The sequence below is a fragment of the Aythya fuligula genome, chromosome 2 (genome assembly GCF_009819795.1).
Source record: "Aythya fuligula isolate bAytFul2 chromosome 2, bAytFul2.pri, whole genome shotgun sequence".
Classification (NCBI taxonomy): domain Eukaryota; kingdom Metazoa; phylum Chordata; class Aves; order Anseriformes; family Anatidae; genus Aythya; species Aythya fuligula.
This window is the reverse complement of record NC_045560.1, coordinates 27,332,049-27,344,596: the sequence shown is the minus strand read 5'-3', so window position 1 is coordinate 27,344,596 and position 12,548 is coordinate 27,332,049. Positions and strand designations below refer to the sequence as shown.

Sequence of the window (12,548 nt, the reverse complement as noted above, 5' to 3'; positions counted from 1 at the left end):
TTATGTGTTGGCTTGTTTGTTTCTTAGCATGTAGGTGTGTATGTTGACTCATCAGCCTATTTTTAAAACAGTTTTGTACTTTTTTTTCTCCTATGACTCAAATTCAGCCATTTCATTACAAATGATTACAGCTTTTATAAGGGAACTTTCCTGAGAAGGTAGTTGCATTTAAATCAATAAAAATCATCTGTTGCTCTGATAGCAGACACTTTGCTGCTATCCATCGTTTATCCCAACCCAGAAGGGTTAAAACATCTTTGCAAGCTGTATGCAGCTTGGAGAACTCAGCTGATCTACCAGAGTTTTGGAAAACTGAAGTTGTTTCTGCACTTTACCACAAGTTTGAAATGATTGTAATTAAGACAAACTGATCTGTGTTTTAGTAACAAAGCATTATCAGCATTGTTAACCACCATTTTTGTCCTCCACATACTCCCACAATGGAGTTCTAAATGTTTCCAAGTAAAATAACACTTGGGATTCCTTGATAGTTCCTGCACTCTCCAAACATTTTGTAAGCTAGGGAAAGGGATTGTAATCCTGGTTACAAGCTTCATTTATTTTATATAACTGTTTAACATTTCTAAAATAGGAAAAAAAACGTTTTTAAGGAATGTCAGCATAAGATTCCTCTGCTGCAGTTCTGGAACTAGGAAAACTAACAAGGGTAATCAGAAGGAAAGTGGCCCCAGTTATTTCTCAGTGGCCTAAGGAAGAAAAAAAAAATATTACTATAGCATTGAACAGTGTAGAAATCTCACTTTGTGTGGAGTAACCTGTTCATGTGGGGAAAAAAATACAAATAAACAATGAATAGAAGGTCATAAAGGCTATCTGAAATACATTCTCACAAAATTCTAGAATCATGCCCAACTGTTCTTTATTTTCAGTTTGTACCAATTGGCTTTTTTGAGAGGAACTTCATATGATGCTTCAAAAAGTTTCTTCGATGCTTTTAAGTATTGGACTATGTAATGGTTTTGGTGGGACATTTAATAGATTTTTAAGTATATCTGTAGTTTTTTAATGGGAAATGAGTCTGAACAGTGAAGTTATCTAAGGTAATCAAGGAATAATTTGTTGCATAAGCTACAGCCCAGCTGTTCAAGAGAATTGGTTCTAAAAAAAAACAAACAACAAATATTCACAGAAAAATATCCCATCTCAGTTAATATATAAAAACTAGATTGTATATTTTTTAAATGTTCCTTCTATTCTTTGATTGTTTAAAAGTTGATTTATCTTTACTCTCTGTTTTGCTCTGAGACAGCATCAAAGGATCAGTTTGTGAGGCCCTTGGAGTCAGAACCTGGTGATAAGGATGACATGGTGTTACTGAATGAGATCCTCAATGCTTCCTCCCTGGATGAGGGGGAATTCAGCAAAGAGTGGACAGCTGTTTTTGGACAGGTTGCACTTACTGATCTCACCATGAACTCTTCAGCTGGAGATGAGGAGACCACTTCATCGTCAATGGCATCAACACCATCAGGCTATTTGCCCTCACAACTGTTAGACCAAAACATGAATGACCTCCAGTCATCTTTACACGGTGAGAGCTCATCTTGGTTTGTTAGATCTTTGTTTCTGCTTTTGGGCTTTAGAGTATGTCTTTTTGCTTCTTATAAGTGTGGTGTTGTCTTACATCGTGTCAGGAACTGCAGAAACCCTGAAGTTAAAGTAAGGTGTGGCCTGGAGAAAAATATATGTATTTGTTTTTCAAGTCCTGCTCACTCAGTGTTGGATGAATTAGTCTAAAGCCTGAAGTACAAATAATTGTCTTGAATATTTTCATTAAACTTTCTGAAATATTCTGTAGGCCTTTGAAATGTTTTTTTTCTGTAATAGAAAATATGTTTTGGTAGGTTTTACTGTAATCATAGCTGCTGTGACAGTTAGGGAGCCAAAGAACTAAAAATGATTACTGTATTTTGTCTGGAAATAACTATTTTTAAACAACTTAATGAAAATCAGTTGCATTCATTCGCTGCCTTATTTTTAATGCATCCAACACTGCTGCAATGTAGGGATATGGGTAAGGTAGAATGGAATGTTTCTCATCCAAGCAACAGGTGGATTCCTCTTGTGGGCTGCATATCTGCCTACCACTGCAGGTAACAGCTCCTTCTCTCCCCCTTGTTCTGTGCCGATTGTTTTTTTGGGGCTTTTTGAGTTGCTGCTGTGGGAAGGGAAAAGGTGGGAGTGATACTAGGAGAAAACTTTCCTATTGCTTATGTGGTTTGGGGGAGGGATGCAGATGGTATTAAGCCAACAGCAACTACCTTTGTCCTCCCCACCATACTCGGCTGCCAGCCTAGGTTTCTCTGTAGGGCTAGGGGAGAAGCTTGGCGTTTTGGGCCAAGCCCAACAGTCATTTTCATCTCATTTGGGGAAGAGCAGAGTAGGGAGACTAGCAGACTGATTTCTTCCTGAAGACTACTTCTTGGAACCCATGAAACTCACACAGTCACATGTGATCTGAAGTGAACTGTGCCGTTTTGGCAAAAATAAGAATGTTTAAGTTATAATTAATTCAGATACAACTCCTTCCCGCCATCCACCCAAATGCAAATACTTAGGTTCACTGACTTCAAGGATTAGATGGGAACTGGGCAAGTGACATTTGCAATGCTGCACAATTTTGTGACGATAGATAGGAGGATATATCTTTTACATATATATATATATATATTTATATATAGTGATACATCATACAGGAGTATGATTAATAGAGTAAAGAGGGACTGGAGAGGATTTGACTCCATAAAATATGAAAAGAAAAAAATCACGAGGTTTAGTTATTACATTGTAAACTGAGCAGTTTCTGACCAGAAGTAGACATGCTATCTACTGAAAGGAGAAAAAGGAGCAATGAGAAACACCTTTTTTTGATATAGAGACATAAACAAATTTTAAGCAGATTACTAAAAATAGCAGATATATTATGAGATTGGGTTGTGTTTTGTGTTATTATTGTTATAGCTTAGTTTTTGCATGTTTTTAAATGTAAGCATTATTTTGAAGATAAAATATTTTTAAGGTGTAAGTGGCAAACAGACTTGTGTATCCTTTCTGATGTTACCTCTTTTATTCGCATGAGACTGTGACATCGGCTGTGTTTTTGCCACTTCAAAATCAGAAGTCAGATCTATGGCATTCAAGAAACACTAGAAATAGAAAATCAGTTCCAGTCAATATAATATCCCAGAATTGTTTTGAATAAGAAAAATATAAATATGTATTAAAAGAGTAAAATATGTTGATGTTTTCAAAATGAATTTCCAAGGTTTTGGCAGAAGATCATAGTAATTGATCTACTGGCATTTGAAAAGTCACGGCTAATCAACTCCATGATTGTATCTGATAATCAGCATGTTCCCAGATGACTCTAATTGCCAAGTGAAATACATTATTTAAACTAACTCTTACAGAATATTTTTAATTTTTTCCATATTTTAACTGAAGGTGAAATTCTGTCCATTTGCGTTTCAACTTTAATTTTAAACTGCATTTCATTTCACAGCACTTCTTTCGTAATTTGACCTTGCCAATAAATTTGGGAACAGAGACTATTTTTTAAAAAACAAAATACTAACTGCAGAGTAAACATATCTAAACATTAAAGTTGAAAAGATCAGACAATATGATTTATGGGTATTTTACTGAGGATCTGTAATACATATTTTACACTGCTGTACTCTTTTTTACTCTAATTGATAATGCTTAATAAATATTCAGTGTGAGGTGCTGCAGTAGAGCCTAGATGGTGCATGCTTCCTGTGTGAATTTGGCCTTAAGACCATAAAGATTCTTAAAACTCACATGCTTAACTTTAAGCACATTAACTTTTCTATTAACTTCAGTGGGATTACTTACTTATTTTACGTTAAGCACACTCATAAATCTTTGGGGCTTTGTTTTCTCTCTGCCTCAGATCTTAATCTGTAAAACAGGCACAATGCTATGCAGGTTATAAACTGTTATGGTCAGGAATTCCCAGCTCCGAGTTTTCTCTGGCTGTATTTATGGACAGGATCTAGCACAATGGGACTTTGAGTTGCTATGGGACTACCAGGTGCTGTTTTTAAAATATGTATAAATATTAGAAGCAACGCATGCTCACAGCAATTTTTTTTTTTTTATATTCCACTCCAGATACAGTTTTGTGATTTGGTTGCCTTGCCATTTTTTTCAGACAGCACTGGCTTTCTCTTTCATAATGTATATAGCCCCCTTTACACCACTGAGAATTCCTCTTTATATTACCTACACATGGTCATGTTCTGGTTAGTACGAAAATGTGCAGTGCACTGGTTCCATTTCTAAATGTAATTGTGGTAGCTTTTGTGAAGATGCTAACTGAAAAGTAAGCTGTTTGGTTTCCTTGCTGTCTCAACGATAATCTTTTGTCTAGTCACGTAATGAATCCATCCTGTGAAGAGGCAAACCAGAGTAGGCGTCAGGCCAGCAAGAGCTTGCGATTTGATAAAGACTGCAATTTTGTTTTGGAAGGCAAAGCTTTTGTTCTCTGTAACTCACCGTGAGCGGACACTAAAAATAAAATCCATGAAAGTATTTCATAAAAAATCAGTGGCAATCCTTCCCAAAACCTTCATTACGAAAGCATCAGCTATTTTGAGGAACACTTTGGGCATGGATTTTTTTTTTTCCTTGGTTAAGTCCTTTTTGTTTTCTAAGTGGTGCTTAAGCTAGCTGTGTTTCAATGAACACAGAACTGGAGCACAGCATCTCCCATGGACATGCTGCTTGCCAAGACTCAGGCCAGGGAGTCAAAAGGAAGGCCCCAAAGGAGTTAGGTGCCCTGCAGAGTTTTGCCTCATGGCTTGCTGATTGCATCAGTGCAAACTCACCTGGGTGAGTCCTTGGAGAGACAGCTTCTGACCTCGCTGAAGGCAGTGGAACTTGCACAGAATGTCTCTGAGCAGTGCCCCCATTCACTTATATGAAATTTGGATTTGGCTCTGTTCATTTCAGCCACTCAATTTGTCTGTTGCCATCCATGATATATAAAGCACTTTCTTGCAATTTATCTGGAAAGAAAAAAAATGCATTACATGTTTTCTCTAGTTGTTTGTAATCTCTGCCAGTCTTCTCTTGTGTAACACAAGAGACAAAATGCCTGAAAAAAGCATGTCATTCTGAAGTGGTAATGCATACTTTTTTATTAGTTATGATTCAGATTTGCTTATTTGAAAGATTAAACTCTTAAAACCTCATTTTTAGGAGGCACAGGCTGGCTTATAAGCCATTATCACCTTTGCCTAGAATAAATGTTTGTGACCCCTCTGCATCCAGATTTTGAAAAAGGTTTTGTTTCCTCTCCTTGGAGATACAGAGGATGTTTGTGGCTTAAAATTCCCTTTCTAAGCTATGTGATTTTATGGAAACATTCTTCTTGCCCCCTTTTAACAACACTGCTTGGGCTTCGAGCCCTTTAGAGTCAAGGCCAGATCAGAGAGTGAAAGAAATAATCTGTTAGAGGAAGGAAGGGCTCCTGTGATTTAGCAGCTGTTGCAGGAGTTCTCAGGAGGCTGGGTACCAATATCTGACAGCAACCTCAAAAATTGAGAAAGTAAAGGGAGAAAGGAAGAAGAGAGAAAAAAAATGATGTGAGAGCATGAACTTGTAGACTGAATAAGGAAATGCTAGCTGTATGTACAGATTAATATCTTGTTTCTGATACTGCCAAGTCAGATATAGCAGCTCCCTGTGATGGATAGATAATTGACCAGGCAACACTTAGAGGAGACAGAGTTGAAATAAAACATAAAAGCTATCTATACAGGCCTGTATTGTAACATTGGTGTTAAAAATGTGACTGTTTGTCCTCTAAATGTGATAAAGCATAGGAATTTAAATACCTTAAACCAGGGATAAAAATGCTCCATTATTTCCTAATATGTATCCACACTATGCCATCCCTAGTTCATTTTGCCAGCCTAGAGCATCCAGCTTCAATAACTGTAGTTATCATTACTCTCTTGCGGATGGAGAATATGCATGTAGGAACAAGAAATTGTGAGTAGTTTCAGTTTTTTCCACATAGTTGCTCTCTCCTGCTGAGAAGATTCTTACAAATGAAAGATAACAAAAAAATATTCAATTAAAACCTAGTTTTAAGTTAACAGTAAATAGTGCATCTAGAATTAAATTCTTCAGGGTATTTTGCAACAAATGAACTTTTTCAGAATTCTTCGTTTTAAAATTAATTTAAAAAACAGGGTCACAATTACTTGTTTTCTGGACCAGTTGGAATGGAAGTCTTTGGAATTGTAAAAGTAAAGGAAGGAGGAAAAAATGTTTAGTATGTGTGATATTTTTGCCCAAATGTAACTGATATTCTTTGCTCTACAGCTATGCTTGACTTGATTACTGTGCTGGCATTTCTGTGAACAAGTATTAGCTGTGATTGGATAAAAGAATTGAGAAAAAAGTCTTTGTTTAGACATATTAAAGGTTTGAGAAGAGTACAGTTACTTGGATCTGGAGATGAAGAAACCACTCCACAGCTATTCTGTTCTCAAGGATAGTGGTTGTCTGCAGAATCTGACTGTTGATGTCTCGTGTATGAGGAAAGATACAAATAGCCATAACCAAAACAGAATACTCTGCTCCTTCACCTGGTGTGAGCGCTGTGCTGCTAGATAGGGTGGCAGAGTGGACAAAGTAATTCTTAATGCTAATGCTGTTATATTATTGAATTCTAGGATGGGCAGCTAACAGTGGGAGCCCTCCATCTATACCACGGCCAGCACAGAAACCGAACAGCCTGAATGTGAATGCTAACAAGACACCAATGAAAGGTGGTAAGTCATTTAGTTCTTCAGTTATTTAGCTTTTCCTGTTTAGCTGTGACTCATGCATCTTTCTAGTCTTCCCATCTAATCTACCATAATAAAACTTATTTTTGTAGTAGTTACATATCAAGAGTCTTGTGCTTACTGCTAATTACTCTTTCGGTGTCAGTTACACATATAATACGTGTGTGTCTGTGTATTGTGTGTAGGCTTCAATGCTGGTAATCTGTCAGAGGAGTAGCGTGCTATATATATAACAAGGGAGCTGAAACAACAGTTTCTTCTACTACTTTAATTTTGAGTCATACAGAATAGCATCTGCATGCACTTAGTCTAAGCTAAACACTGTTTTGAAGCTCTGGGAAGAATCTGTGGCTAAAATACAAGCTACTAATAAGGCAGAAGAGACCTGATTACAGATTTCATTGATAACACGCATCATATCAGTAGTCAAATGAAGCAATTCACTTGTGGCAAGTGAGCCAGGAGTCCTGTCATCAACTGATATCGAGCCCCACTATTTTGACTAGTGTTTTATGGGTAGGCAAACTAGGAGCACATTGCATCCTTATTGCCAGTTTGCAGTATATTTTCTGCATTCATATTCAAACAAAAGCTATGTGAAAGGTGTTCAGTGCAGAAGGAAGGAGCAATGTGTATTCCTTCCCCTGCCCCCTGGGATTAAAAGACTGACTAATTTCAGCCCAGTAGAAAAAGATGGTTAAGATGTTTTGGGAACAATTTTGGGAAAAGCGAGATGTCACAGCCACAATAGCTTCACCAGAAAAAGGAACAGCCTTCAGCTATTTCAAAATCTGTTTGTAAAAGTGACAGATCTTCTAGCCTTGCAGACATGAAGATGGAAATCATGCTAAATGGAGCCTATTCTGTCCATGAATTCCTCCTAGCACAAAGGGTGCTTTCATTTAACATGCAACGTTATCTTTCTGAGTAGAATAGCACATCTCCATATCTTATTTCTCTATGAATATAATGTGTGTTAAGCATGAGATCACAAAAAAAGCAAGTGGTGATGTAGCTTCTTTATAGCAGCCAAACTCACTTCCTCTTTAATTTGAAAATCTGCCCTTTTGGAACAATCAGGTTCCAAAGGAAGCAGGAAGGCAGGAGACCTCTGCAACATCTATATGTCAATACAGATACAATAGATGCAATAGTCCAACTGTTGCTGGTATTCAACATATTCCTGGTTCACTTTTTTTTTTTTTTTTTAATATATATCAAAAAATATACCCTAATACCAGAAGCCATACTTGGGACATGAATAATGATATTGTATGGTCATATACAGGGGGAACAGGAAAGTCACATGAACTGGATTTAGGTTAAGGAATTCAGGCCTGTAAGATGGTAAGGTAAAGTAGAGTTTGCTTAGCTTTTGGTCTTTCACAGGCCTACAGGTGCGCACACAAGTAAAATACCTTTCACTAAACAAAGCTAGACAGAGAGAGATTGTTTCTATTTTTAATTAAAGTGTTCCTGTACTTATCATGGCAGGAGGTATATAAAGCACACAGGCAGCCAGATGTAAAACATTCATTCTTACTAAAGTTCCATATTCTGTTAAAGGTGGTGTTTTAAAATGTAATCACTCATTCTGATTTTCTTGTCAGAAGTGCCCTTAGTAATAAATTAAACAATAGCATGGCGTTTGTTTGACCTTAGTCAAACTTTCAGTCACTTTTGTTTTAAAATAGCTGACAAGCAAGAATTCCAAGTTTGTACTTTTCCTTTTTCTTTCCTTTTTTTTTTTTTTTTTTTTCTCTTTTTCCAGAACCTACAAGGAATCCTAAAGACTTGACTGCTTGGTTCAGTCTCTTTGCTGACCTTGACCCATTATCCAATCCTGATGCTGTTGGGAAAACTGATAAAGAACATGAATTGCTTAATGCATGAGTCAGCTGCCTATGGTAACTCACATTCTTCCATTCATCAATGCTATTTTTGGGTTTTAAAAAAACTAAATGAAAACTAGTATGCTGTTGTGAAACTATGAAGTATGTGCCATGATAACAAAACTAAAGGGAATGAACCCCCTTTTATATACCTACAGTTATTTGCTCTTGTTTTGTATAAAGACTTAGCATTTATTTTCTACGTGGATTTACAAAAATGAGGTTAAATTAGGGCAGATTTCTTGCCAAATAAGATTATCTGCTGAAACACTGTCTTTGCCTGAGGTGATGCAGAGCTAATACTGGAGTGAAATACAAATTGCAAACCTATTTTTTTATAATGTTTCTTGAGTAAATTAAAAAATACATATATCATGTAACTGAGGAGGCTGCATGAATCGAACATCTATCACATCTATAATATATATATATATTACTGCTATGTTAAGACGTTAACTGAATTTGTTTTGTTAGTACTCACAGTGAAAAATCTGTGCTGGAGTTAATTATTGAAGAAATACATTTGGGTCTACGCAGCCATGGAAATTGTGCCCTTTCTGATTTAAATTATTAGACAAACTGTACTACCTAAACAGAAGTAATGCCCCAAAGGCTTCTTTTCTGACTTTTTTTTTCCATTGCACCAACAGAATTTGCACCTGTTTGCAGAAGTTTCTTGCAACTGATGATTTACCATGCCTTCAAAACGTATTTCTGTTCAGAGTGTTTTTCATCAAATTTATTTCTGAAGCATGTGTTATTTTGAGCTTGTTGTGACATTAACTCTTTAATAAAATGATTTTGACAAAAAAAGATATTTTATTCCCCCTGGAATGTTGGTGTGCTGTTGAATTGGTATGTAACAAGCATCTGAAGATAACATATAACTAGCTTTTAGAGAGTATCTGATAATTCATATCATTAGCTCACACTGTTTCTGAATAGTGATGCAGTAGGACAGTAAGAAAATCTGAACTTGATGGTCTCTCTTTGCCTCCCTTCTCTCCTTTTACAGTGAAGGAAGGTGAAAAGGATGGCAGCAACCACAATATCACAAGTTCTGCATGTTTGCTATATGTGCTGTATAGGATCTGCTCTGCAGTTTATTATATTTGGCCTTTTTTAATTCAATTGATTTTTGTTTTATGTTGATGAAGTTTTTCATCCCCAGTTAATTTGTATGCTCAGGTAGTTAATCAATTTCTCACGATCTATTAGATAACTACATACCTACACTGTAAGCCTCAAAATAACCATGTAAATGCAGAAGTTATCTAAACTGTCCTGCTTCTCAAGCACAGCAGAACATCATCTGGAAGCTGCACTGAGCAGTATTAATGTGTGTTTGATATGTTCTAGCTAAAAAGCTACGTGCTACTTAGTGGACACACAAGCTGGACTGACTGGGATCCACCTGACTGAACCCTCGGCAAGTTTTAATCACCTCCGTACAAATCTGTAGTGTTCAAAATCCTTCTTAAGGTGCCACATAGCTGGAAAGTCTCAAGGTACTTCCATTTTTTGCCAGAGATGTTCTTCAGCTGTTATTATACTGGATAATGGACAGCCTGGTCTTCTCTTTATGGAGTACCCAGCCCACTGATCCCCAACAGTAAGACCATTCTATTGTGTGGCAATTAAGATATGGAAGTTGATACAGATGTGGATACCTAACTGTTTGCAAAGATCACTGTTTCCTGCTGTTTGGTAGTTGGCAGCTTCTTGCTCAAAAAGCTGTCACCTGTGAAGTCTCTCCTGAGACATGTAACTTCCTTGAGCGTTAGGGCTGGAGCCTGAGGTCCTGACTTTGAGCTGCAGTCTCTGGCATTAAGGAAGGCATCTGCAAAGAAGATTAACTGGAAAACACCTAACACTTATGCTGAGGTGCATTTACACTTATGAGTGTTAGTTTGCACTCAAAACACTAGATGTTTGCCTGAAATCCTCTTCATCTCAAACAGTAATTATCTGCAACGCCAAAAATGTTAGCAGCTCTAGGAATAGACAGGCTGCTGGCATTTTCAGCCCAGCTTGGTTACCACTGAAATCATCAAACAGATTCTTGCAACGTTAAGCAAGTCTGTGGTTACTAAACTTGTTTTAGATTATGTTTGTCTCAATACTTCTTAAAACACTTCTGGATGATCTATTCTAGCATTTTTAATGGCTAAAGCAGTTACAATAAAAGCACAGGTGAGGCTAAAATGTGGCCTATATTCAAAATAGCTAACTGTACGTTAAGTTAGAATTAAGACTCAGAAAATGGTTGTTTTTTAGGTCACAGATTCTAGACTTTCAGGATGTTTAAAACAAACAAAACCCTCCTTCTTGATTGGGAAAATTAAGGACATTGTACAAGTTTCAGCTAAATGTGTTGTGAATCCTTGTCATGTTTTTAGGTAGAAAAATAGCTGAATAATCATCCTTTTTACACCAGAGAAACCATAGCTGCAGGTTTTTTACCTCAAGCTGCAATACTGATTGGTTCATATTATGCATTTTCTTGTAATATGTGATTTTTTTAAATTAAAGTTAGCTTTGAATTTTGTGCTTTCTGCCTATGCATTTTTTTCACATTTTTCAATTAAAAAAAAAGAAGCCAGAGGTTTTTAATACATGATTAAATTTGCTTAAAGAAAAGCAAGTGAAATTGCCATGTACAATGCATTACTATCGTGATTATTATTTAAGTAGAAAACTAGAGCAAGAAAAGAAACACCCTGCAAATAGCCATTTTTTTCAGCAGAAAAAATCTTAATTGCAGTTACAAACAATACTTCCTTAATCATAGAGAAGTGTATGGCATGCACTTCTCTGTGCAGTCTGGGCTGCAGAGTAACTCCAAGCCACAGTGCCATTGTTATAGGATTTTCTGTGATGTGTGTGCAAGCTCAGCAGTAATTGGGACAACAGGGTAGTTAATCATCCTGGTAAAATTACAGATTGATTGTTCTACACACATAATGTTCATCTTGATTTAATATGCTTCATTCCAATTGCATATTCTTGTTTAGTAGAGGATTGTCTTAAAATAAAAACAGCTGCAGAACCCCTATGGCAGATGAAAACAGTGGTAATTGATTAACTGTCTTTATCAGGAAGTTTATTAAAGTTGATGTAATTGATTTTGGTGAGTCTAGGATTTTGCAAATCTAAGAACAGCTACTTCAGGAGAATTCAGGAGAATTGGACTGTGCACCTTGGGAAGTTGAATAGCTTATGGAAAAAACAGTAACTAAAAAAAAGTAACTTTTCTGACCTCCTTAAGTGATCAGAATTCACTTCCACCACAGTAATATGATGCAGCTTGTTCCTTTCTATTCTTTCCATATACAATATTGCATGGGCATGAAATTGATGTACTTTCTTTGAAGCAGGACCACCTGGCCATGACAGCTCCAAGCCTGAAGGGCTCAGTGGAGCAGCAGATTGATGTGAGGACACAGCACCCAGTCACTGTCATGCTTCAAGCTGAGTTTTCCCAGGGCCTTTGCCATCTACCATTGCAAGCACCTGCTAGTGATACTGGATAAGCAAAGTACAGTGATGAAGGGGGGTTGTACTGTCCCTGGTTGCTGCTGAGAGCATCCTGGGCCACCTGCAGCGACACTTGCTCACCTTGCAGGCTAGGATGAGTTGAGGAGCCCGTACTTGTGCCGCAGTAACCTGTAGCCATCCCAGGGGCCCTGCGTGTTTGTAGGCTTTTGACCCTCTGGTGTGTAATTATGTGGATGTTGAGTCCTCACTGAAACCTGGGGTTTGCTGTACCCCACTCTGGTTGGCCTACTTTTACAATTGACGCTCTTTGTCAGTG

The 12,548-nt window shown here is 37.1% G+C and overlaps 1 protein-coding gene across 5 annotated transcripts in view; it reads left to right on the top strand.

The window, feature by feature from the left end:
* The window catches only part of ICA1 (islet cell autoantigen 1), a 72,716-nt gene extending 61,452 nt beyond the window's left edge, over nucleotides 1-11,264 (top strand). For 2 of the 5 annotated variants that reach the window (XM_032180929.1, XM_032180930.1), the window contains exons 14-16: nucleotides 1,271-1,552; nucleotides 6,729-6,827; nucleotides 8,614-10,080. In XM_032180929.1, the coding sequence (XP_032036820.1) occupies nucleotides 1,271-1,552; nucleotides 6,729-6,827; nucleotides 8,614-8,735 (503 nt within the window). In that variant the 3' untranslated portion in view covers nucleotides 8,736-10,080. The other 3 variants (XM_032180932.1, XM_032180931.1, XM_032180933.1) reach the window with 3 other exon arrangements.
* Nucleotides 11,265-12,548: the final 1,284 nt, after the last annotated feature.